Raw genomic sequence first — 24545 nt, 5'->3', positions numbered from 1 at the left:
CAGTGCACACCCCAGGTCCCCAGAGGTTCTCATTCAATAGGTCTTTACTCTTAAGACCTTCAGAACAGTTCAAAGCTGACTCATTCTTGTTAAAACTACCCACTGATCTTTCCTCAAATTAAACCCCTCCCTCTCATTCCTGCCCCAGGCCTGGCTCCTGCTGCTCAGCAACCTCTTGTTCCCACTTATTCAAACCCTAACTGTCCTTCCAGATGCCATCTCCTCCACAAGCCCCTTACTCCCCTGACAGCCAGAAGTAGCATTTCTTCCTCCAAACTCCGCAGCATTGCCTAACACTTCAGTCAAAGCCCCTGTCACTTTGAACCTGTGTTTGGGTTGTGTGTTCACTACTCAACAGTCTACCTCTTGAAGGCAAGAGTCTCCTGAATTTACCTTTATATAGTAGGAGGGTGAGAAGGAAGAGGCCTGGGGGAGGCGAGTGTTGCCTGCAGGGGATGGTCCTGGCTAAATGCAGACAGTGAAAACAAGAGCCTGGCTCAGCAAAGCTGGGCTGAGGATTTCTTAAGGGAACTGGTGGGGGTAGCTTGAAAAGAAAAATGATGACATTCCACATGATGCTGCAGCTGGAGATGTATAAGAAAAGACTTCGTGAAACAAGTTTCCCAGGCTGAATCAACCCAGCTGACTTTGCTCAAGCTGGCAAATCTGCGCCTCCCAGGGACACGTGCCCGATGGGGGGGTTGGAGGGGGGACTCCGAAAGGGGCACCAACAGGGGCTGGGGAAAGAGGAACGAGAGCTGCGGAGCAGTGCCAAGTCGTAGTGACAAGCACAGGAGCTGCAGAGGAGAGCAGCGGAGGCGAACAACTCGTGCATGCTACGGGATTAAGTCCACACACATCTTCATCGAATAACAATCTTCATTTACATGCAAATATATTCGTTTATGCAAATCAGCAGAGGTCTCGGAGGAAGTTTTTTTTAGACTGTGCAGTCATTGAAAAGAGAAGCAAACCTGTCCCTGGGGGTGCTCCGCGTCTCACCCGCCCCTGGGAGCGGGGCCAGTTCGAGGACGAAGAACACGGAACCAGCTCCCCCGCAGAGACAGGAGAACATCGCCCCCATCCGGAGAGCCCCGGAGCGCCCGCGAAGCCGCGCATGCTCGTTCCTCCCTCCCGCCCCGCCTCCTCAGGAAGCCGGAGAGCCTCAGCGCGCAAGCGCCGCCGATTGCGCGGGCTCCTCCCTCAGGGGCGGAGACAAGCGGGGCCCAAGATGGCGGCCAGCCGCTATCGGCGTTTCCTTAAGCTCTGTGAGGAATGGCCAGTGGACGAGAGCAAACGGGGCCGGGACTTGGGCACTTACCTGCGGCAGCGGGTAGCACAGGCCTTTCGGGAGGGAGAGAACACCCAGGTGACCGGACTGTGGGGTCCGCCCGCAACGGGGCGGTGGTTGGGGCGAGGGGCGGAAAGGACGAGGCGCGGGCGGGGCCTACGAACGGACGAGCGGCGGGGTCCACGCATGCGCGCGCCTTCCTCCCTGGCCGCACGTGCGCGCGGACCCTCCTGCCCCCCCCCCCCCCCCCCCCCGCCCCGGAACTGCGGAGGGCGGCGACCCAGCCTTGTTACTCAGCGCTCTCATCTGGCTGCACTTGGAATTCCTGAAGAAGCTTTTTAGAAATCTAGATGTCCGGAACCATTCAGCCTTCGGGAATCAGAACCTCTGGGGGCGGGGCTTTGGTCTCTATTTTTTAACTTTCACCAGATGATTCAGGGTGCAGCCTGGGTTGAGACGCACAGCAGTCGCAGGTGGCGACAGTCACAGGCCTCTAGCTTCCCCGACACGGTGCTTTCCTGGCAGCGTTGTGCAGTGACCGAGCTAAACCTCAAGGACCTCTGCAGGGCCCCAGCCAAGCCCGTGTGTGCTCCCTGCGCCCCGGTGAGCCCGGTGCGGCAGGTTCGGGACCTCAGCCCCTGTCCCCGTGTGCGTAGCCGACCTGCGTTCTTGCTCTCCTCCAGGTTGGTGCTACGGCGGCTCTGGGCCCCATTCATACACAGCACATACTCACTGAGCACCCACCGTGTGCTGGGAACTGTGCTAGGTGCTGGGGGACAGACAAGCGCCTGTTCGCCTGAAGTTGAAGTTTACATTCTCCTCTGGGACACAGTAAGCAAGTGGACATAGGTCAGTCCAGATCAATACCGTGCTGGCGTAAAGCAGAATAGCATGATCAAAGGGTAGTACTAATTGAGGTAGAGAAGGCCTCGCTCAGGAGGTGACACAGAGATGAGACGCGAGGGAAGAGGACGAGCTGACTGTATACTTGGTCCGAAGGGCATTCCACCCGGAGGTCCTAGGTAGGAAGCACCTGGCCTGATAAGGAACAAAAAGGAAGGTTTTTTCGTTTACTAAGAGTTGAAGTCATAGGACAAGAGCCAGGCGCAGTACGGTCTTCTAGGCTCTGGTTAGGAGTTGGATTTTATCATAAGGCCAGCAAGAAGCCACCGGGAAGGGGTTGTGAAGACTAATGCGACCTGATTTATTTGTTTTAAAAAATCATCTTGGTTGCAGGTGGTGAATGGATTATAGGGGGCAAGGAGAGAAACAAGGAGGCTAGAGAAAAGGCTATTCTGGCAAGAAAGAATGGCAGTTTGGATGAGGTGGCAGCGCAGGACATGGAGTGGCTGGATTTGGGTTGCACGGTGAAGGTTACTTCAACGGGACTTGCTAATATAATGGATATGACGTAAAGGGGAAAAAAGAGAAACCAATGATAACACCATAACACCAGATGTTTTTTTGGCCTGAGCAACCAGGTGGGAGGAAGTGCCGTTTACTGAGATGGGAAAGACTAGATGAGGAACAGGTAGGGTATGGGAAGAACATCTTGAATTCAGTGTGAGACATTAAATTCAAGATGCCAAGTGGACTTAACCTCCCAAGTGGAAATGTCAAGTCGACAGTGGGATATTTGAGCCTGGGGCTCAGGCAAGAGGTCAGAGATAGGAAATGTGATAAACACAGGACCTGAAGAAAGGACTTTTTGCCAGACTTGGCCACAACAAAGCAGGAACGTGGTTTGGTTTGGTTCGGTTTGGTTTTGCAACTTAGCCCAACAAAGAGCCAAGCCAGCCTATCTCAAGGAGTTAGAACATGCCCAGTGGCATCAGTGAAACCAGATTCCAGATTGGGTGGAGGGCATGGATGAAGGGTCTGGCTTAGAGCTTGGTGGGGGCACTCGGCCAACACATCTTTTACAAGGGTCTTCACTGGCCCAGCATGTAAAGATCTCGAAGGCAAGAATTCTATCTCATCCCAGCTCTGCAAACACCCTAGACTTCGTAGGGCTCTGCTCCCTACATATTTTTAGTGTGAGCCTCCTGAGAGTAGAGAAGGTGCTGTTTATCTCCCCCCTCCCCCCCGCCCAGTCTAGCATAGTTCTTGGTGCATAAAAGACAATCCGTAAATATCTGGATAGATTTTTAAAGATTTTTAAATTTATCTATTCATGAGAGACACAGAGAGGCAGAGACATAGAGGGAGAAGCAGGCTCCCTCTGTAGGGAGCCTGATGTGGACATGATCCCCAGATCTGGAATCACGCCCTGAGCCAAAGGCAGATGCTCAACCGCTGAGCCACCCAGGCGTCCCTGGATGAGTAGATTAAATAAATGATCCGTTATGGCTCATGAGACAAAAATCATTTGAATGTAGTTGGAGGTGTGGTAGAACTAGATGGAGAGAAGCAGTGAAGAGTGAGAAGGAATATTTCTGTGTCCTGATGGTGAGAATTAATTTGAGAGCTTGAGTGTGTGGGGAACCTCAGGAACTCTAGAAGAGGAACAGTCTGCTCCTTACCGTCAAGAAACTTTATAGTCAGGTAGACATGCAATTTAATTTACTGAAATTCAAGTGGTGAAAGCAGCCAGCAGGAAAGCTGACGGTGGTTGGACCCTTGGGGAGGTGAGAGAGTGTGATGTTCACCTACTTGACTGTGTAAGGGGATCCAGGAAAGGAGGGTAGAGCTTTCTCTTTTGGAGTTGTCATCCTTTGTCATCAGCTGGGGAAATAGTTCTAATCAGTTGAAGGCCCACACAGATTTGAGTCATGGTTTTAGATGCAAGTCCTGGCTCTATTGATGGTTCTGGAGCCACTGATGAATGTATCCCTAGTAGAGCAAACCAACATATCATGATGGCAGCAAGCACATTACTCAGGACCACTGTCAGGTACCTCATCCTAATGTCACCTGAGAATACTTCTGGGCTTAGTAAATCTTGGTGATATTTTTTAGAGGGAGCAGCCCTCTTGCCAGAATTGAGAACAGCACTGTGAGTCACTCCCACTGACACCCCCGGATCATTTATAAACCTTGAGAAAGAAAGGTGGTTCTGGTGGACTCCTCGTTAAGCTGGCAGCAAGCAGCAGGCATTAGACCAGTTGGCTGATGGTTAGGGAACTCGCCCTTGGTTGTGCCAGTTGCCAGAAAGACCAGATCAGAGGGGGAGCCTCCTTGTTCCTGTAGAGGAGAGGGACAGGCAGTTCTCTCCGCCTCTTGGCTTCCTGCATCTGAACAGTAACACTGCACACGTGTTCCGTATGCTTTTGCATGCATATTCTCATTTAAATTAATCCTTAGTGCAGCTGAGTAAGTTGGCCATCACTTACTCCCATTTTACAGACAAGGAAACAAAATCAGAAACCGAAACCAGCTTACTCGGGGTCTGCTGGGAGTAAGTGGCAAGCCAAGTAAGCAACACCTGGTCCTGATTTGGCGTTCCCTCCTTGGTGCCAGATCTTTCCTCAGCTGCCATTTCTCCAAGTGGTTTCTTGCTAGAAAGTCCTCTTGATCCATGAACCCCAAGCTACTCCTTTTCCCTCATGTCCTGTACAAACCTTTTTGAACCAATGACAGTTTTGCTGAAAGCAAATATCACCCTGTGTTTACCCACCCGCTTTTCTTTGCCCCAGCCACGACCCCCCTAGTACAAATAGGAAAAAAGATGACTCTCAGGTAGGACACCAGTGCAGAAGGGCCAGACTCCCTAGAAAGCAAATCAGTCTTTCAGACTTGAAAGCAGAATACAAAAACCACCGCCTCCCATTTATTCCACTTGAGATTGCCCTTTGGGGAGTCTCACGGTCCACCCAGAACCCACCAAGAGGGAGGTGATGGTGGGAAGCAGGAACACACTTAACACCTCTTACACCCTCTGTCCTTTTGTGCGGTATTTTGAAAGTTAATGGTTATGGGTATTGCACCCCTTTGAATACAGTTTCTTCAAGAAAACAGGTCCCCTGCAGCACCAGGAGTTTTAATAAATAGAATCACAACGTGGGGGAAGGTGGCAAAACAACTCTAATTGCTAGCTTAAGTACAGGGAAAGGGGCTAGTCCTTCTAATGAGTTCCCTAGGTGCACAAGCAGCCGCCTGAAAGATTCTTGACTGCGCACCAGCCAGAGAATTCTTGCATTATAGCCAGGGTTAAATCATACCAATCTCATTGGAAAAAAGTTGAACTGTATCTTGGGTTTGCAGTGATGTAAATGATGTTTCCAGTTCTCTGGGGAGTATGTGAAGATTGTATATAATCCTGTTGTCTCGGTCATCCAGCAGAGCCCTGGTCCTTGGCCTTCCTCAGTGTGGCAAGGAGCTAGCCCCACAACTGCCTGGCCTGTGCCAGCGGCGGTGACACCATCTCAGCAGTGCCCATCCCCACATGTGGGCCTAAGGCATGGCCTAAGGATAGATCATGCTATTTTTAGCTATAATATTGAATCCACTGCAAAACAGGAGTTGTGAGGAGAGTCTTCTCTGAGAGGGAATGCAGACGACTCCATCTTTTCTCTTCCCTGAGTTCCAGGTGGAGCCAGAGAGAGTTAAGGTAGTGTTTAGACCAAGGGATGTGAGTTTTCTGTGCTTGTTAGAGATGTACGTGCTCTTCCTCCTAGAGGGATAAATTATTGATCACTTTCAGTGGGTGTGCACTTTGCACAGAGCTCTCTGGGTCTGCCTCTGCCTCCTGGACAAGTGGCAGGCAGGTTTGTGAGGCCTTCACTGTCCTCTGATCTTTGGTGCCAGCCTGTGTTTTGCCCCTCACCACACCCCAGCATGTGCCCTAGCCTCTCCTTGCCTCCCAGATTGGCCACCATAGAAGTGGTTCTTAACCCTTGAGAATATAGTGCTCTGAAGACACCATCCCCCCAAACACACAAGGCTTGCCAAGACTTGCTGCCTTCCCATGCCCTCGAAGCACTCCTTGGCTCGCTTAAGACCCTGCTTTACCTAAAACACCCTTGTCCTCTGCTTTTTCATGGGTTCTCCCAGCCACATCCAGCTCCAGCCTTGCCACTGTACTCCTCTCCTCGGTGTGGTACTCTGGCTCCCCCTCACTCTGTGAACTGTCACTGCAGTGAAACCAGACCCCTGCCATACCTGCTCTGTTAGTCAAGCCTGGTGACTCCCACCCCTGATTTTCTGTATCTCTAGCACTCAATCACACGCTGCCCCAGGGCCATGTTCGATTTTTAATGCGTGCATTCCTTGTCTCTTCAGCTTGATTGCCAGTTTCTCCAAGGCCGAGGCCCAGTCTTTACATCCCCTCACAGCCCCTAGCAGAGCAGTCTGCATAGTAGGTGCTCAAGAAATAGATTTGCAATTGAATTGAATGGAAGCGGCTCCAGAAGTTCATTACCCAGCCGGGAAAACCTTTTTTCATAGATCCTCCTGGCCCGAATCCAGCTCTACCTTAATTAGCAAAGCAATTTGCAACACCCTTTCCCAAAAGTGCTTATGCGTCCCTTTGTGTGACTAGAATCAGGGCCGCTGTGTGTACCAATTGCAGTCACCACCCAAAATTCAATTTTGAAAATGGAAATCATTGCCTGCGGCCCTGATGTAGATTTGTATGTATGAAAGTTTAATATGGTAAAGAGAAATTTTCTGACAACTGAGCAGGGGAAATGCAAAAGGAGCAGAAATAGAGCCATAAAGGACACTATGTCAGTTGAACATCTATTTTATTCACATTTAAGGAGCAGAGCTGAATTTTTCATAATGTCCCACTGCTGCCTTTTTTCAAACCCAGAGCTGCTATTAGTCCTAAAATGTCCATAATCTCATTAGGTGTGAATGCAAAATCAGGTAATTTAAAGCTTGTATATAAGAATACTTCTAAAAGTGCACAGTACATTTCATCAGGAAAACTGTATATTTCAAAATTCAGAAACGTTTGTGCCAGAGTCTGTGAATAAAGTGTAGGATGTAGGAGTGTGGCAAGGTTTCTGGAATTAGATAGATATTCCTATTGATACCTTTTTAAGTGGTAAACGAGACTGTTTTCATTGCTGAACTTGGGGTTGGATGTGCCCAGGACCCAGAATTGGCCATGGCTGTTTCTGCCCTTTGGCAGTAACAAGTGGCTAGAAGTTGGCATGCGTGGTTCTCATCACCTCCATCAAACTGTGCTTACAGCCTCATACACCTTATGACGTCAAATAAGAAGTTGAGTGATTTTTTCGTGATTGGTTATTGTTAGGCATTTGGTTCCTTCTTGGATTGTCAGTGGAGCATCAGGCATCATGTAAGATATCTAGGAGGCTGTGTCGTTAATACTAAAAGACAGGAAGGAAGAGGACACCTGCTCACCCTTTTGAGGGTATAGTAGGTAGCTGAGCTGAGTAGACCCATGGTAAATTCTCACTGTTAGAGAAGTCAAAGGAGAAGCAGGAGGGGGAATTTGCGTGGGCAAGATTTCTAAGGGCGAGGACCTGGTCAGATTGGGGGTTTGATCAAGAAACGCTGTGTTGCTGGCCTGACAGCAGTGATGGGAGCCCAGCAGAGCTGTGAGGAGGGCAAATCCCAGGTGTGAACGCCTTTCCTAAGACCTCGGTTGGGAAGGTGGTCAGATGGTGGTAGAGGGGTAAAGTCCAGACAAACAACCCATTGAGTGAGAAAGGTGCCACAGTTGACTGCTTATTTGGCAGAGACCCAAGGATCAGAGTTTCATCCCCACCGAGCTGACTGTGGGGTGCCTGGTGGCTGCAGGGAGCCAACAGGGTCAGAGCCGGTGGCATGGTCAGATGGGGCAGTTGTCCACACCTTTGTTACTTCTATGCCTAGCCACAGCCCGGTGGTCACACCAGCAACACTGATCCACCCAGAATTATCTCATTGCCTCTTCCCTGGGCATGTGCTTTAACTGGCCCTGTGCCTGGAGAGCCCCCACTTCCCTCTGGTAGCTGGTGCTCATCCTCAGCCATGACCCTCTGGCTGGCAGGTCTACTCTGGCCAGCGGCCACAACACCCCTCATTCGCCTGCCCCAGAATCACCTGTCTCCAGGGTTGTCCTGAATGGTTCTACTCTTTCCCCTCATAGTCTGTGAGGTGGAGGCCTGCTACAACTGTTGACTACCAATAATACTATGAAAAGCAAATCACTCATATTTATCAGTGTCCCGGGCCCCAACTTCAGAGCAGTCCAGGCATTACCTCATTTTTTCCTCGCACTGCCCTCAGAAATAGGGACTATTATTATCTATTCTTTTAAAAGAAAGGTTAAGTTGGCAGGTGTACTTCAAAAATATCGGTGCCTGAAAGACAAAGAAAGGCTGGCGAATTGTCCCAGCTGAAAGGAGAAAGATGTATGATAGATAAATGCCATGGGTGATGCCAGGCCAACAGAATATTTTTTTTCCTATAAGGATTATTACTGAGACAATTGACAGAATTGGAATATGGATGATGAACCAGATAAAAGTGTTGCATCAATGTCAGGTGTCCTGAATTTGATCACTGAACCATCGTTATATAAGAGAATGCCCTTGTTCTTAGGAAACATCCTGAAATATGGCATGAAGGAGCATCACGCTTCAACTTTCAAATGGATCAGAAGGAAAATATGTATATAGAGATGGAATGTGATTAAGCAAATGTGGCAGTTCTTTTCTAAAGTGTGTGGGATAGGGGGAGAGTGTGATTTGCCCAGCATCCAGTATCTGGTAGGTGAAGGAGTCAAGATTCCAGGCCTGGCAGTGCAACTCCACTGCTCTTCACAGCCATGGAGACCTGCACATACCTGCAGGCCGAGCACGCTGCAGGTTCTGGATGCATGATTTTTAAAAAAAAAAATTTTTTTTAAAGATCTTATTTATTTATTTATTTATTTATTTATTTATTTATTTATTTATTTATTTGAGAGAGAAAGGGTGTGTACAAGTGGGGGGAAGGGACAGATGGAAGGGGAGAGCAGACTCCCTGCCGAGCAGGGAACCTGATGCTGGGCTCAATCCTAGGACCCTGAGATAGATCATGACCTGAGCCGAAGGCAGATGCTTAACCAACTGTGCCACCCAGGTGCCCATGATTTTTAAATTTGTAAGTGAACTCGTTTACACAAGAATAAAAGCCACAAGCAGAAGATAAAAATGCTTGATTTTCTTTTGATAACCGACGTGATATTTAAACCTTGATTCTGGCATTCTTCTCTTTTTCCTTTTGTGTCTCGTACCCTCTGTTCTCCTAGCTTCCGTGTTAGCTCGCAGTTTTGCATGCTCTGCTGAAACCATAATGTTCAAAATGCTTTCCTCCAAAGTGCCAGCTGCAGAATTCTGTTCCAACTGGACATCCCCCCACACATCCCACCCCACCCACACCCCACTCTCCAGAAAAGCTGTCCTGCAGGGGTCAGAACCCAGTCCTGGTCTCATATTTTTCCATCCATTCTTTCTGTTTAGTCCACAGCACCAGTCTACCCAAGTAATGCCTTTGTTATTCAGCGAATACTGGCTACCTCCTCAGCCCAGAATCCTCTCTTTTCTGATGTGGCTACCTGAGCAATCTCGTGATGAGTGGCCTGAACCCAGGGATGGATCAAGTGAAACTACATGACAGATTGTCTTTTTTTGTTGGCTCTGAAGTGGGGAACCTCATTTGACACATGCACAGAGGCAGAAGCAGAGCTGCCTTATTAAAAAACTTAACTACTGATTTATTTATGCTTTGCCTTCTTCAAGAAAGGATTTAAGTTGGAAAATCCATTTGAATTCTGGGGAAAAACATAAAAGAGAAAGGGTTTTGTTTTGTTTTGTTTTTTTCTGGGGAGCTTTCAGAATTCTTGGCAGAATCATGTAAGGAATAGTAGGTAAATAATAGCAAGGGCAGAAGGAAGGGATAACTAAAAAGAGAGATGAACAGGATAAAACCACCTCACATCTGTGTGTGTCCACCTTTCCTGCAATTTCCAGCAGGGGCACCAGGGTATCTCTTGGTTTTCTCCTCCTCTACTCGCACGGCATCAGTGTTCAGGGCCTCTCCTTTCTAGCAGGACCTAATTGGACTCTCCTCTGGATTCTCCTCAGTTCACCTATCTGATCTTAAACCACGGCCTTCTTCATGTTTCTTTCCTTGTAAAATTGCAATGGCTCACCACAGATGAAAGCTCAATTTATTTTGCCTTTCATAAAAGAATATTTAATACATTTTGTATTGAAGGTTTAACTCAAAAAGCTCTTGTTCTTTCTCCCGCCCAGGCTCTTACCTACACATCAGGCCCTCAGCCAGACTGGTCTAAAGCTGAGATAGTGTCCATGCCTCTGCTTGCTCATACCCTCCCTCCACCAGGAGGGTCTGCACTCTCCCTTCTGCTCCCCAACTCCTGTACATCCTTCAGAACCCAGCTTAGTGTCATTTGTGTCATACACTGAGCACACGAATGCCCCCTCCGGTTTCTTGCAGCCCACACCGCCAAAAGGTTCACCCTCCTGATACTATATTTTCATTGTGGTGGCTCCCACTGCAGCCGGTGTAGTAGTCCACAGGTCACAGCTGCTCAACTGTGAGTACCTGATGCAGGTGCTCAACTGATGTTTGTTTGCCAGTTGATTGATGGAGTTTTTCTGAAGGTTGGAGAGTTGATCTGGTGGAGCCATTACGAAAAGGTGATTTCTAATAGCTTTCTAATAACTGGAGCTGTAGGCCAAGTTTGCTCCCCACAGAGTGGAGAAGCTAGTGCTAAGCTGCAGGCCTGCTTCATTTGAATGCCTTTATGTAAGGGGTCCATCCTGGAAGTACAGACCCTCCTTGTGGGAGGCAGGGCTTGTTTGCTCACTTCCATGGGGGGTTTCTTTGTTTTTCAGATTGCAGAACCTGAGGCCTGTGATCAGATGTATGAGAGCTTAGCAAGACTCCATTCAAACTATTACAAACACAAGGTGAGTGGGCCAGTGTTTTTTATAACCCCAGCCCTCCTACTGGAAAGGACCAATGAGAGTAAGTGAAAATCTGATTCTGCGGTGCTTTGTAAAGAATTGGGGTTTTGCTACTTTCAAATGTAACCAGTAATTTCAGCCAAACCAACAGAGGCACCTGGTAGAGGCTTTTAGGTCACCTAAATAAAAGCTATTTATAATTTTGAACTAAAGCCATGTGTTTTATAGACCATTGTATGCTCAGGGTGTATCTGACAACTGTTGGACCATACCCATATTTTCCCATCTACTCTGATGGAGCTGGCATTTCCCCACACTGGTGATAAAGAGGGATGCTTCGGGAAAGTCCTGTCAGACAAAGCTGGGCTTTTCCTCAGCCCTGACATGATTACTGTCAAATTCCATTTAATGTGGTTTTCCCCGAGCTGGAGCATGTTGAGTAACTCCAGAGATATACACAGCCAAATGCCTAGCCTGCAGGGAAAAGGGATTTCTTCTAAATCCTCACAACTCAAAGTGGGGTCTTTGAGCAGCAGTGTGGGCGTCCCTGGGGAGCTGGTTAGAAGTGCAGAATCGTGGGCCACACCCAGACAATCACACAGGCAGGATTCTTGGGTCCATTCAAGCGAGGCCAAGTCTTTGACCTCTAGGTGGCGCTGCTCTTCTAGCCAGTCTGGTTTGCAGAGGCCCACTCTGGTGAACCGTGCCAGGAGAGCAAGGCTTCTCCCAGTTCATCAGGTCTCAGGTTGTGTGCAGAACTAATCTCTCCTCTGTCCTCTCTCCCCATGTGACCAGTACCCTCGCCCCAGAGACACGAGCTTCAGTGGCCTGTCTGTGGAAGAGTACAAGCTGATCCTGTCCACAGGTACTGACAGCCCTGCTGCCCCTTTCTGGTTGGTTTGCAAATGATTCTTTGAGTTTGAGCAGCCAAGGGGAATTGTCTATTAAGACTGCTCTGCTTGATGGAAAGTCTTGTGGAATAGCCCAGAGGAAATTCTGAAGCTTCAGGGCATGCTTTTTGGCCATAGAATATGGAGAAGGTCAAAGACATTATTTAAAAAAAGAAAATCCATCTTTAGAGCTTTTAAATTCAAGGCTGGGCAGCAAGGAACAGGGGAATACATATTTGCAAAATGGAAGTAGTTTAAATCAGATGGAAGGAAAATAATTTTATTTTTATGGTCCTAAGGGAGCTTTATAAACAATGAGGGTTTTAATTAAAACAAAAAGGTATTCAATAAACTTGTACAGGGATATCGTCGAAGAGTTTTTTGACCCAGGGACATGGTTTGTGGGTTAGATATGGGTTTAACTAGGTACATTTGGGAGTTGTTGACAGACCTCAATTAACAGGAAAGGAAATACCCTGCCTAGCCATCCCCTCCTTACTTCCCCATCTCCATTGTCACCAAAGGAAGAGGTGGGGGTAGTGACAATTGGAGCCTGGGTTAAAGTAGGCAAGTTCTGGAAAATTACGATTTGTATTGCCAAGGCTACCATATACAAAAAGGCTAACCTTTTCTGGGAGGGCATAGCCCTGAAACATTTGCCTTCCGGTACTCTGGAAATTTCTCTTTCCTATTCCTTTGGCAGCTTTTTAGCAACTAAATTTTGGGGATTTGGCCTTCCAGAAAACGCTTACCCTCTGAACAGGTAAAACCTGGTGGTGTCAACTCTGATCCTCTTTTTGTTACAGTACTCTGGAAAACTGGGGTAAAGATATTTTGGCCAAGCAGAATTACTTTATCAACAATTTTCTAAAACACGTACATAAGTTTATTCCCATCCCTGGGCCCACATAACCACCTGCATCGATGCCCCGTGTCACTCTTGAGGGCCCCAAAGGGTTTGAACAAAGTTTGGGCTTGAAACTAGAATGGAAATAAGTTCCAGAATCCCGGCCTCCATCCCCTTTGTCAGGGCCTGGACCCCTCTGTGAGTTGGGGAGGGCAACAGACTCCCCACTATCACCCTGTGCTGCAGCTTATTTTGGCCAGGAGTTCAGCTCCAGGAAATTTGCTGATAATTTGTTTTCACGATAAGCCTCATATTTTGTTGTGACTATGTGACATAGGCTTACTGATTGTTTCCCTGACAAGGCAAGATTACACACCTTACAGTGTTTGAGGGCCTGGCGAGTCTGGGGCCCCAGTGTGTTCACCTGGGCTTGGGGTCATGGGCGCCTCTGAAAGAGGCCTCAGGGCTTATACATGGATGGGGCCCCTCAGCATCCCACTGTGTGCCCCTGAGGAAACCTGGACTTCTGGGAAGGTTTCAGGGTGGGATGTTGGGCTTCTGGCTGCAGTAGTGTATGTCCTAATTTAGTCAAGAGGCCACTGATGATAATCTAAGTTGCCTTTTTGTTCCTAAAAGCTATTCTTTTTTCTCTAGAAGTTTCATTAACCCATGAAAATCCAGGCTGAAATTTAAACAATACTGTGTGAAAATCTAAATTTAAAATACAGATAAAATTAGGTAGTGTAGAACTTTAGCCCTGGAGAGACTTTAGATTGCTGGTTCTCCACTGGTTGGGGGGGGGGGGGGAGATGACAAAACTGCCACATTGCCATGTGACAGTGTCTGGAGACATTTTTAGATGTCACAGCTAGGGGCTGGGTAGGGGGCTGCTACTGACATCTAGTGGGTAGAGGCCACGTTGCTGCTAAACGTCCTGCGATGATCATGTCAGCCCCACAAGAAAGGATTGTCTGGCCCAAAAGGTCAGTAATGCTGAGACTGAGAGAGCTGGTTGTGGTGCCTATGGATTGTGAGTGTGTTTGCGTTTGTGGGGTCTTGTGGGCCAGCTTACTGCCACCTTCGTAGCTATGAAGCTGGCCACCTCTTCTTGAGTGTAGGCCGGGTGCCAACACATTCTTCTATTATTTCCTTCGGTCCACAACTTTTGAGGCAGGAGTTTCAATCTCCACCTTCCAGATGAGGAACCTGAGGCTAACAGGGTTAAATCATTTGTTTCCCAGTGAGGAAATGATTGGTGGGGATCCCATCCCAGGTCTGCTCCCCCACACCCACACCCATCCTGCTCCACCACTTCTGAGCTGTGCGACCTGAGCAAATGACCTCACCTCCCTCTGCCTCCATTTGCACATCTGCAAAGTGGAGACGGTAAGGTCTATGTGACACAGGCCAAGTTTTGAGTGAAAGCCTCTGGGCCCCTGGGCCTGCAGGATGTGTCGCTGACATGGCAGTGCCATTTCTTTGCTGCTCCTGCAGAACCAGGCAGCAGGGGCCCCAGCTTAGATGGGGGCAGAGACCGGCCGTCGAGAGGTACAGAGTGCTTTGCACGGTTCCTGCTATGCAAGTGCTCCATCCATATGAGCAGTGATTTTCTCTTAGCCCATCTGATTTGCTTATCAGAACTTGGGGCCGCACTCCCTCTCTCAGGAACACACAGTGTGAAAATCAAGGTATATCTGGATGGCAAAAGCCTCTGGGGCCAATTGACATCACCAAATTGTAAAACGCAGTCTATTTATGTATTTATTGTCTTCCCCTATTACAGACACTTTGGAAGAGTTTAAGGAAATGAATAAAGGAATGTGGCAGAAACTGCAGGAGAAGTTTGCCCCCAGGAATACCGAGGAGAAGCAGAAGGCCTGGGCTCGGTCCTTGTCTCGCCCGCACACCTAAGTGTGGAGTATTGTATGTTGCCATCATAAATAAAACTGTCCTGATTTCCCCATCCTCGCAGTTTGGGAATCTTATCCAGCCTTCACAAAAAGGAAGCCCCTGCGCCTCTAAAGGAAACTTCTGCCGTCTTCTTTTTTTTTTTTTTTTTTTAACTTCTGCCTTCTTTAGAAGGAAGGCCATTGAGCATCCACCCCACCCACTGGTCAGGTAGGGAAGTCTCCAGAGGAGAGGAAATGGGGGCCTCTGTCTGGGCCTGAGAAGGGAAGGTGAAGGGACCTCTGGGCAAGGTGCTTCCTGAGCAGCCACGGGAGCCCCACCTGCCAGCTGGGGGTTCTGGCTGGCTTCTGGCAAGATTCTCAGGCTCCCTTTTGTTGTAGGAGCTCCTGGGGGAGAGCCAAAAATAGCAGTAAATATTGAAGAAGGCATCCTGCTGCAAAGGGAAAGATGGCAGAGATGAGAAGAGCCCACTTGGCCCTCATTCCCACTGATTCAGGAGGATGCAGCTCAGTCCCCTGCCCCTGACCTTGCAGGAAAACCAGGTTGTTCCAGGTTGGCTTAAAGGCCAGGGCAGGGCTTCAGATGGGCCTTGGCCAAGCGGGGCCTTGGTTTGCAGTCAGCTTCAGCACTCTGAGCAGCTTCTGTGGGAGGCCACAGGACAAGAGCCCCCGAGCCAGGGCCACACACGGGGTCACCTTACTATGGAACCTTAGCTCTGTATTCAGTGTTTGGTCCCCCCACCTGCGCTTTCTTCTGTTAAGGACAGAGCTGAGAGAAGGTGTAGGGCAGGGGCTGACAGCACCCCTCGGGAACAAGGGCAGGGGAGTTATTAGCCTCATCTGTACCCCTCAGTATGCTTTGAAATACATACAATAAAATACAAACCAGTTACAGTGCAGTACAGCTCTGTCCAGGAATTGCTGCAAGACAGGATGCACCCAGGGCATCTACCAGGAGCCCAAGGTGAGGTGAGGCCAGGGTGCAAGGGCTCAGAACCTGTCCTCTGCCTGGGTGCCACATGAAGCCCCTCAGCCCCTGGGGAGTGTCGGAAACCACATCCCTTTCTAATGGACTAGAGTTCTATTAATTTATTTAAGGCAATTACCATATTAGTTCTCAGGCCAAAGGATTTGTAAAATGTTACACCAAGAGATAAAACAAGCAGTCAAGAACCAGCCACTCGAACACACCCCTGCCCTGTCATCTAGGCCAACAACTCTTCTCAGCTGCCTACTAGGAAGAGGCAGGTCCCAGGAGCAAGGCTTTTTGTCCTCAGGTCACCAGTGTACCTGGGCCCGGGCCAGAGGGATGGCCTGGACAGTAAGGTCTCTGTGCAGTCTACAGCAGATCTGAGGCCCGGGGAGCCTTGCAGCCGCGGCCAGGGTTGAACATGGCACCCTCGAATAAGTTAAATAACGAAGCCCTAAGATCACTAGCAACAACAGCATTACTGCACCTCCCCCCGGTGGGGGGGCAGGCAGAGAGCAAATGTAGTGCTTAGAATAAAGAGGTGACCCCACTCCTAACGACCCCCGAGGAGGAACACAGGAATGTCAGGTACTGTTCTAAGGGACAAAGCAGTCCTTCCGGAGACTTCCTCTAAGGCATTAGGGTAAGCTGAGTCGCAGTGACTGTCTAGTTGTCTCTCCAGCTCTAGGCAGGACTGCCAGCTCTGTGGCTCCCCACTCCGTGCTGGCCGAGCCTGGGATGGCCCGGGGGTGTCCGGGGGGTGTCCAGCAGGGTGGAAGCCAGGGGCCGAGTGGGCACTGGGCCTTGCGAGGCTGGTGGGCTGGCGCCACCCGACCCATGGGGAAGGGCAGCATTCCAGTCACACTGTCCGGGATGACCATCCCCTGTCGGGGCCTCGGGTGGCTCTCAGCGGCTCATGCAGTTCTGGACATCCACAAAGCCCAGGCGTTGCCTGCGTTTGCGCTGCTCCGTCATCTAGGATTAGATGGGGGCCCGCGGGTCAGATCGGGCTGCTCAGCGCCCACCCTCCACCTCACTGCCCAGCCTCTTGCCCACTGGGCCCAGCTGCTATTCAGCACTTGCAGCAAGCCAAGCCCCCCCCCCCGCCCCCAGGGTGCATGGAGGATGTCAACCCCAAACCCTCGTCCTTAATTGGTGCATCACAAACCCCTGATGTGCAACTGGGAAACCGCACCCCCCCCCCCCCCCCCACCTAAGAGGCACTGCCTAAGGCCACTTAGCCACTGCCAGCTGGAAAGGAGGGTGTTCTGGGCAAGAGGAGGTCTTGAGAAGTGGAAGGATGCCCTGACTTCCCCAGTCACTGGTGAACCCCTCAGAGAGCCTCCCTAGCAGCTTCTAGGGTAAGGGGTGGGCAAGGGGGAGGACCCCTCACACAGCACCAAGGCTCCACTCGGCCATGTCCTTCAGGGTGCTTACACACAGGGGCTGCCAACCCCAGTCTAGCTTTCCATGGAGGGAAGAGCGTACCGAACCTGTCTTCCACCCCAAACCCAAGAAGGAAAGGAAGGAATGTGAAGGTCCCAGCACCCTCCCCTCCCCGCCGTGGCAGGCTGGGCTGTGACCTCCCAGTGAGGGTCTGGAGCTGCACAGTGTGGGACCCCAGGGTGGGGCCAGCATAGGCCTGGGTACACACCTGCTCCTTGAGCTCGTTGAGCTGGGCAGTGAGGTGCGACACCAGCTTCATGGTGGAATTGAGCTTATCCTGAAGAATCCGGATCTCATTCTGCTCCCCTTCCCCCTCATTGCTCACCAGTGACATGGCCCTCATCCGGGGGAACCAATCCAGGTTCTTGTTCTGAAAAAGATCCCGGGCAGGATGAGCAAGCTTGGGCCTGGCCTCGGAAGGCCTTGTTTATAGAAGCAGTAATGTAGGGGGAGCCTGCTGTCACATCCTGGACAAACTGCTCCCCAGGGATATGTCACGGGAAAATCTGGACCGACTGGGGTCCTCCCCGGAGCCAGAGAGCTGGCCGTGAACCCTCAATGGGGTGTTGAGGCCAGAGCGTGGTGACAGGCCAGCTTCCATTAGACAGCCTCAAGTCCCACTGGTATTGACACCATCTGTTTACTCTCTTCACACCCCACGAGAGGTGGAGGGGGGCCTCTGCATCAGGCCCTGAAGCTCCTTCCTTCCTCCCTCCCTTCCTCCCTTCCGCCCCACCCCACCCTACACGCCCCACACCCCAGGAAGCTGCGAGCCAGACAGATGGCACGCTGAGGGACAGGAGGCTCTGCTGAGGACAGCTGGCATCTGACACGTGTCTGAGAGGCAAGGCCACGTTTCCCAGGACAGAGGAGGCACAGGAGAAGACCACCAGTTTCCTGGCCCCTTGTCACAAGCCGTGAGTTCTCAGACCGACAGATAAACCTATACTAAAGATCTGTTCAAATTACAGACTTAAGAAACAAATAGAACCCTCCCCCCGTCCCCTACCCCGTGCCATGCTGCTAAATACGTCTTTTCTCTTAGCCTGCAATTTATCCATTGTGCAAGAGTTTGAAGATGTACTACATTTGATGGAATGGATGGGCTTCATTTCCCCAAAACACTGCAAGATTTTTTTTTTAATTTATTGCCTTCCCTCCCTTCATCACTATAGAAATTGGACAGATTAACTTTGATTCCTCCTAGGTCTGATAGTTTCAAAGTTTTTCCAAAAGCTCTGTCTCAGCCTAACCATACAAAGCTCGGGGAAGCTGCCCTTCCTCTTGCCGAGCTGGCTCTCTGAGGATGGTCCACGGAGCGGCAGCCCCTGCTCCCCGGATTCCTCAGGTTCAGGCACCCACAGGCCCTGGGGGACACCATGCACATTTTTCGGGACTGGCAGGTCAGCCGTGGGCTTTTTCCGGACAACAGTGCCCAAGCAGAAGAGTCAGAGTCCCCTCCGGCAGCATAGGCAGCTGGCGGGGCCCTGGTGACGATGGCATCCCCATGAGCGTGCCCAACTGTCCCGCCCACCCCGGGGGTCACACCTTGATCATCTGGGCCACGTAGCTCTCGGGCCCTGTGTAGTCCGTCTTGTTTTTCACTCGGACCAGCACAATGAAGTACAGGTAGTTCCACATGTTATGTTCAAACTTGATGTGCTCTTCAAATGACACTGTCTTGTTATCGAATTTGTCTCTCTCCAGACCTGTGGGGGTGCAGAGGGGGAGTGAGGACAGCGAGCCGAGGTGGGGCCACCTGGTGGAGTAGACACCGCCTCTTGGTGTGTAGCGGGTGTGGTCCTCGGCCTAACAGGCCAATGAAGGTGAGTGACGCCCCCCCCCCCAGGCCCCCAGAGTCGCAGCCCTCCACCTGGGGGCGGAGGCCCAGGGCAGCCAGCGCTCCCAGCAGCTGGGCAGGCAGGAATGGCCGAGAAGGGTCTGTCCCACAGGTTACAACCTGCTCCTTAGCCTGTGGTGAGCCACTAGCACTTCACAGCAGGAGCAGGAAAAGCCCTGGAACGGGGGTCAGAGAGCCTGGGTTTCCTCCATAAACTGAGAAGGCCCTTCTCAGGGCCTTTCTGAGGCCCTTTCCCACCCCTTCTATGACCTCAAGTTCAGGCAGGGTCCTGTTCTCCTCAGGTCTGGCCTGAGCAAAAAGTCCCGGAGCCACCAGCCCCAGGGCAGGGCCCTCTGGTGGCCATGCGAACCTGGGAAGGGCCAGACTGAGGCTGCCATGCCCCCCCACACCACGCCCAGTCAGCCCAGGAGGCAGGAACCAGGCCTCACCACAGATGAAGCACGTGGTCTTGAGAATCTCTTCCTTCTTCTGCTTCTCGCTGCGCAGGTCAGCGAAGGTATCGATGATCACCCCAAAGATGAGGTTCAGCACGATGATGATGACAATGAAGAAGAACAGGAGATCATAGACCACTCGGGCTGGGAAGAGAGACTCCTGCAGGGGTGAGGCAGGGAGGCTGGGCCCAGTTCACCAGGGCAGGCTAGACTCAGGCAGGGGGCAGGGCGGTGACAGAGGAGGCTGGGCCCTCAGCAGAGGGGAATGAAGGCCTCTGGCTCCCAGGACCCTGAGGGAGGCCAAGCCCACCCAGCCAGCCTCACTCTGAGCAGCAGGGCAGCGAGCACCGCAACCGCAAGCCCTGAGTGCAGGTCAGGAAAGAGCAGATGCCGGATCCCAGTTGGGCTGAGCCCCATGGAAGGAGTCCAGCACAGGGCAGTAAGGCTGGAGGTCGAGGCTTATCTCTGCCCCTGACTCTTGGTTGGGGGCAGAGCCAGTTCTGAACTCCTCTGCCCCACCCTGGGGATGCCTGGCCTCACAAATTCTGGAAACTGGCCCAGGGAAGCGGCTTCTCGCTCCCATGCGACTGAGGACAGACTGACTACCGGTGATGCCTGGCTGCCTGAGTCAAATCCTGAGGCCTCCTTGTGGAGCCGACTCAGCTTCCCCACCCTGCCCACCCCAAATGTGGGCTGGGGCCCTGCCTCACAGAGGAAGCCAGTGTAGCCGGGGATCCGCCCGATGTCTGACTCATGCCTTCCCTAGCCTGGGCAAAGCCTGGTTGCCAAGGTTTTAGAGCAGCTACGGTGAGCTGGTGGGGGGTACAAGCGGAGTGGGGCGGGGAAACCCAACAAGCTTGGGAGCGCCGCTTGACTCGGTGGGAGAGCAGAAGGGGATGCATGGTGGGGACCAGCAACACCGCAGATGGTGGGAGGGCCAAGATGCTTGCTCTGCCAGCCTGTGACCTGAGGGCAGGACCCCACCATGGCTGGCTAGGCCAGGCCTTGGGCAGCATGGATCTGGGAGTGGGGCCAGGGATGCTCACGTCTTTGGAGGGCTTGCGGAGAATGTCGCCCACGCCACCTCCATTGCGCAGCCCGTGGTTCATGACGGTGACGATGCACATCAGCAGAGTGTCACAGGCCCGCTCCGTGCTTTCCAGCTCTTCGTTCCCTACAAGCAGAGTGTGGGCGCACACCCACATCAAACCACCTGCCTCCACGCCCCTCCCCCAGGCTCCTTGAGACACACTGTGCTCACCTTCCAGGACCTCGGGTACCGAGACCCCTGAGTCACAGTTCAGCTGGTCCCCACTGCACGTGCCCACAAACGTAGCAGCTCCATGTGGCATCCCCAGGGGGCTGGCTAGAGAGGACAGGGCTGAGGTCAGCAGGATAAGGACATGGCTGGCCTGATGTACCATTCCCCTCGTTGTGTCCCAGCATCACATCCTCCACGAAGCCTTCCCCCATCCTGCAAGCTCCCCACTGTCAGGCTACGAATGAAGGGTCTTCATGCCCTGTCCCCCCCGCCCAGCTCCGGGCTGTGTACTGAGGGCAGGAAGGGGGTCCACACCCTTGAGCCTGGCACACAGGCAGTCCCTACAAATACTGAGTTTAACATGAATGCCAGGGTCTACAAGCAAGAAGCTCCTTAGGGAGCCGAAAACCAAGGCTCTCTCACCCCCTCAGCCTGTGCCAGGGCGACTGGTATGAGCTAGCCCTCCACAGGACCCAGGAGGAGAAACTGAGGCAGGGAGCCTGGTTGGATAAGCACTCCCAGGGCCTGATCATTTGTGCAGCCCCCCGCCCCCACCCACCAAGGAGAGGAGCACCAGACCTCCTGAGTGATTGCCGGGCAGCCGGTCAACCTCGAGGATGAAGTCATCCTTGAGGAAGAGGAAGCCAACGATGGAGAAGAGGTAGACGAGGATGAGGGCCAGCAGGGCGGTCAGCAGGATGGAGCGGCCATTGCGGGTCACGCTCTTGATGACATTAAATAGCGTCTCCTCACGATAGATGAGGTCAAAGAGCTGCAGGGTGGGGATAGGGCCTTGAGGGCCTGCAGCAGCCACCAGCTCCCAGTGGCTTCCCACAGGCTCTACCCGAAGGAGCTGTGCTCAGGCAGGTGGAACCAGCCTGGAGGACCTGGAGGGGGAGGCCACTCGGAGAAACCTGGACTTCTAAGCCCAAGGGAAGGGAATGGCCCCGGAGAAGGCGTAAAGGGTGAATGGGCAGACAAACCCGCACAGGGCTGGGGAGATGGACAGCTCCTAAAGTGTGCCTGCCATCTGCCAGGACATACTCTGTAGAGTTTTAATGCATTAGCTCATTTCAGCCTCATGACCATTCTAGAAAATAGGTGCTGTTAATTATCTGCGCTTTACAGAGACAGAAAGGGAGGTGTGGGGCAATTAAGAAACTTGCCCAAAATTACAGAGTTGAGAGTGGCCGAGCTGGGACACAAACCTGGGCAGTCCAGCTCCTCAGGAGCTGGGCCAGATGGGAGTCAGGAGTGGCCATCAGGGCTCTGAAGGCCAGGCTGGGGTCAGGCAGAGGAGGACTCTGGAAGTCCATGCCTTCCAGCCCCACAGCAAGAGGACTGGACAGAAAGACCAGTGCGGGGGAACCGCTAGCAAGCTGAGGGGCACACGCCCCTGCCAGCCCCACCCCCAGCAGACTCACCAGGATGCTGTAGAAGAGCTCATGGACAAAGAGGCCCAGGACACTCGTCAGGATGTAGCCCACGTGGTAGAGGAACTCCACGTCCATGACCATGGCCTTATAGCCTCGGATGAACGTGCCGCGGTTGCCCACAAAGCTCACCACAAAGACGATCTTGTTGGTCAGCTGAGGGCAAGTACAAGGCATGGGGATCAGTGTCCCACCACCCACCCCAGATCTCCACTCTCTGCAGCGGTGCCCCTTCTGTGGAGCAGATCTGAGCTGGTCCTGCTCACACTGGCAGGCTTGGCATTAATGAGACTGCTTCTGGAAATGTATCTGGGCTCCTGGGATGGAATAGGGGAGAAGCCCCTGGGGCCCCTGGCTCCAGGAAGAAAGTGAGATATAGGTGAAGGAGGATAGAATCGGATAAATCAACCTTGGCCTTTATGGTGACTTGGTAAGTTAGGAAAAGGCGCCTGCCCCACCGCCCACCCTTGCTCCAGGTACTTTTTATTTCCAGCTGTCAGAAATTGTCAGAACATACACATCTTTGATGTCTAGAGTGTGAATAGTGCCCAGCAGACACTGTGTACATGGCAGCCCTGAAGCTGGTGCCCCAAAGTGACCCCTAGCTGACTGGCTCCAAGTGCCAGTTGCCCCAGGTTGTCTAGGGAGATGGAGGAGGCACAGATCAGTCCTGCCCCTGGATTTTTAACAAGCCTGATCCCAACACAAGGACAAGGGGGGCTGGGCAGAGCAGTGGCTGCTGGGAGGCGGCCAGCCTGCGTGAGGGCCAACAGCACCATGTGCATGGGGGAGGCATCAGGCACTCACGTTGAGGGCACCCAGGATGTTGAGTGTGGGCCCAATGCCCAGGTAGTAGATGGAGCGCAGGATGAGTGCCACGATGAGGGGGCGGATGCTGTAGCGCTTGGTGAACAGGGCCACAATGGAGAAGCAGATGAGAATCCAGAACAGCAGTGAGATGAGTGGGGAGCCCAGCACACCTGGGGGAAGGGGGCAGGGGTGAGCGCTGGTCAGCTAAGCCCACCACAGCCCCAGCCCCCACAGACTCCAAGAAGCCACCCCCTCCTGGAAACCTTCCCTCCTCATAGTAAGTTCTTGGTCACCTGGTAATAGGGCCCCCACCATCACACCTGCCTGTCTAGGCTTAAGGCAGGAGGCCCTACCCAGCTGCTGCTACCGTATCTGAGCTCTGCCTCACGTTTGTGTGAGAGAGAGACAGAGAGATATGTACTGTCTCCAGAGGTCAAGGACCCTGCCTGTGCCACAGACCACATCTCTCTCCCCACAATGGAGTGCAGAGCCCAAAGAGCAGTGCAGGGGTGCTCTTCCCCACTCAGCATCTGGTTCCCTCAGAGCCTGGCGGCCCCATGGCTCTGCCCAAACCCAGGGAGGGGGTGTGGTGGGCTGCCAGCCTTGCGTCCCCACCTGTGGACGCGCCCTCCATGTAGGGGTAGAAGAAGGCAATGATGATGTTGATAAAAACTGCCAGGTTGAAGGAGATACTGCCCCATAGTGTCATGCGGCGGGAGAACCAGTAGATCAGTGGCATGCCTGAGGGAGGAGGGTGGTGGCAGGCTGGCGTGAGTGGGGGTCTCTGATCAACACTGTCCACCCACCGCACGCGGGACCCCGGTGCCTGCACGAGTTCCAGGCCCCACTGCAGGAGGAAAACGTGGCTGGAGCCCTCCTAGGGGTGGCATGCAGTGAGACAACCACGGGTACGTGAGGGGGGGGTTCCGCAGGGGGCATCACTGAGCAGCTCCAGGCCCAGCCTTGCCCTCCCGCCCTGCTGGGGTCCTCACTGCGGAGCTTGCGCTGCCATTCCATCTCATTGTGCAGGAACGAGGACTGGTCGAAGAAGTCGCTCACTTTGCTGCCCTGCTCATCCTGCTCCGTGGTGGTGAAGAGCCGGTGCTTGGTCTCCTCGGTCAGGAACTGACAGATGCCAGGCACCGGAAACACGATCTGCTCCATGCTGCGGTCCTGCCGCACAATCTGGGTGCACACAGGCACGTGGTCACACCCAGGCCGCAGCCACCGAGGGCCAGGTTCACCGCCATCACTCACAGCCCCCTACTGCCCTCAGGCCCACCTCTATCTGGGAGGTGTGGTTCTCGTAATAGGCCAGGGGGTCCTCCTCCTCCTCCTGTGCTGGCGCCGAGGACTTGAGCATCTGGGACAGCTGCTTGTTGTTGAGGCTGAGCTGGGGGTAGAGGGGCCGCTGAGTCAGGCGGCAACTCCCTACTGCTAGGCCTGACCCCGGAGCCAGGCCAGACCCAGCCCAGCCCAGCCCGACGAGGATGAAGCCCCAAATTAAGAGGGGGAGGGGGAGA

General features: G+C 52.5%; 2 protein-coding genes across 3 annotated transcripts in view; one reads left to right on the top strand and one right to left on the bottom strand.

Moving 5' to 3' along the window:
- Positions 1-1181: 1181 nt before the first annotated feature.
- Positions 1182-14863, top strand: UQCC2 (ubiquinol-cytochrome c reductase complex assembly factor 2). Its single transcript, XM_025990753.2, has 4 exons — positions 1182-1369; positions 11092-11166; positions 11959-12028; positions 14684-14863. Exons 1-4 carry the CDS (start codon positions 1232-1234, stop codon positions 14809-14811), a joined length of 411 nt encoding a protein of 136 aa, XP_025846538.1. The 5' UTR covers positions 1182-1231; the 3' UTR covers positions 14812-14863.
- A 1018-nt stretch (positions 14864-15881) lies between these two features.
- ITPR3 (inositol 1,4,5-trisphosphate receptor type 3) overlaps positions 15882-24545 on the bottom strand; it is a 68216-nt gene continuing 59552 nt past the window's right edge. For both annotated transcript variants that reach the window (XM_025990750.2, XM_025990751.2), the window contains exons 47-58: positions 24305-24415; positions 24015-24207; positions 23638-23763; positions 23020-23192; positions 22204-22368; positions 21359-21551; positions 20780-20884; positions 20565-20692; positions 19513-19678; positions 18772-18932; positions 17432-17593; positions 15882-16752 (exon numbers count right to left, since the gene is read on the bottom strand). In XM_025990750.2, the coding sequence (XP_025846535.1) occupies positions 16684-16752; positions 17432-17593; positions 18772-18932; positions 19513-19678; positions 20565-20692; positions 20780-20884; positions 21359-21551; positions 22204-22368; positions 23020-23192; positions 23638-23763; positions 24015-24207; positions 24305-24415 (1752 nt within the window). In that variant the 3' untranslated portion in view covers positions 15882-16683. The remainder of the gene's footprint in view (positions 16753-17431; positions 17594-18771; positions 18933-19512; positions 19679-20564; positions 20693-20779; positions 20885-21358; positions 21552-22203; positions 22369-23019; positions 23193-23637; positions 23764-24014; positions 24208-24304; positions 24416-24545) is intronic.

Source organism: Vulpes vulpes, chromosome 1 (genome assembly GCF_048418805.1).
Source record: "Vulpes vulpes isolate BD-2025 chromosome 1, VulVul3, whole genome shotgun sequence".
Classification (NCBI taxonomy): Eukaryota; Metazoa; Chordata; class Mammalia; order Carnivora; family Canidae; genus Vulpes; species Vulpes vulpes.
Note: the sequence above shows the minus strand (reverse complement) of the source record. Positions and strands in the feature narration are given on the sequence as shown.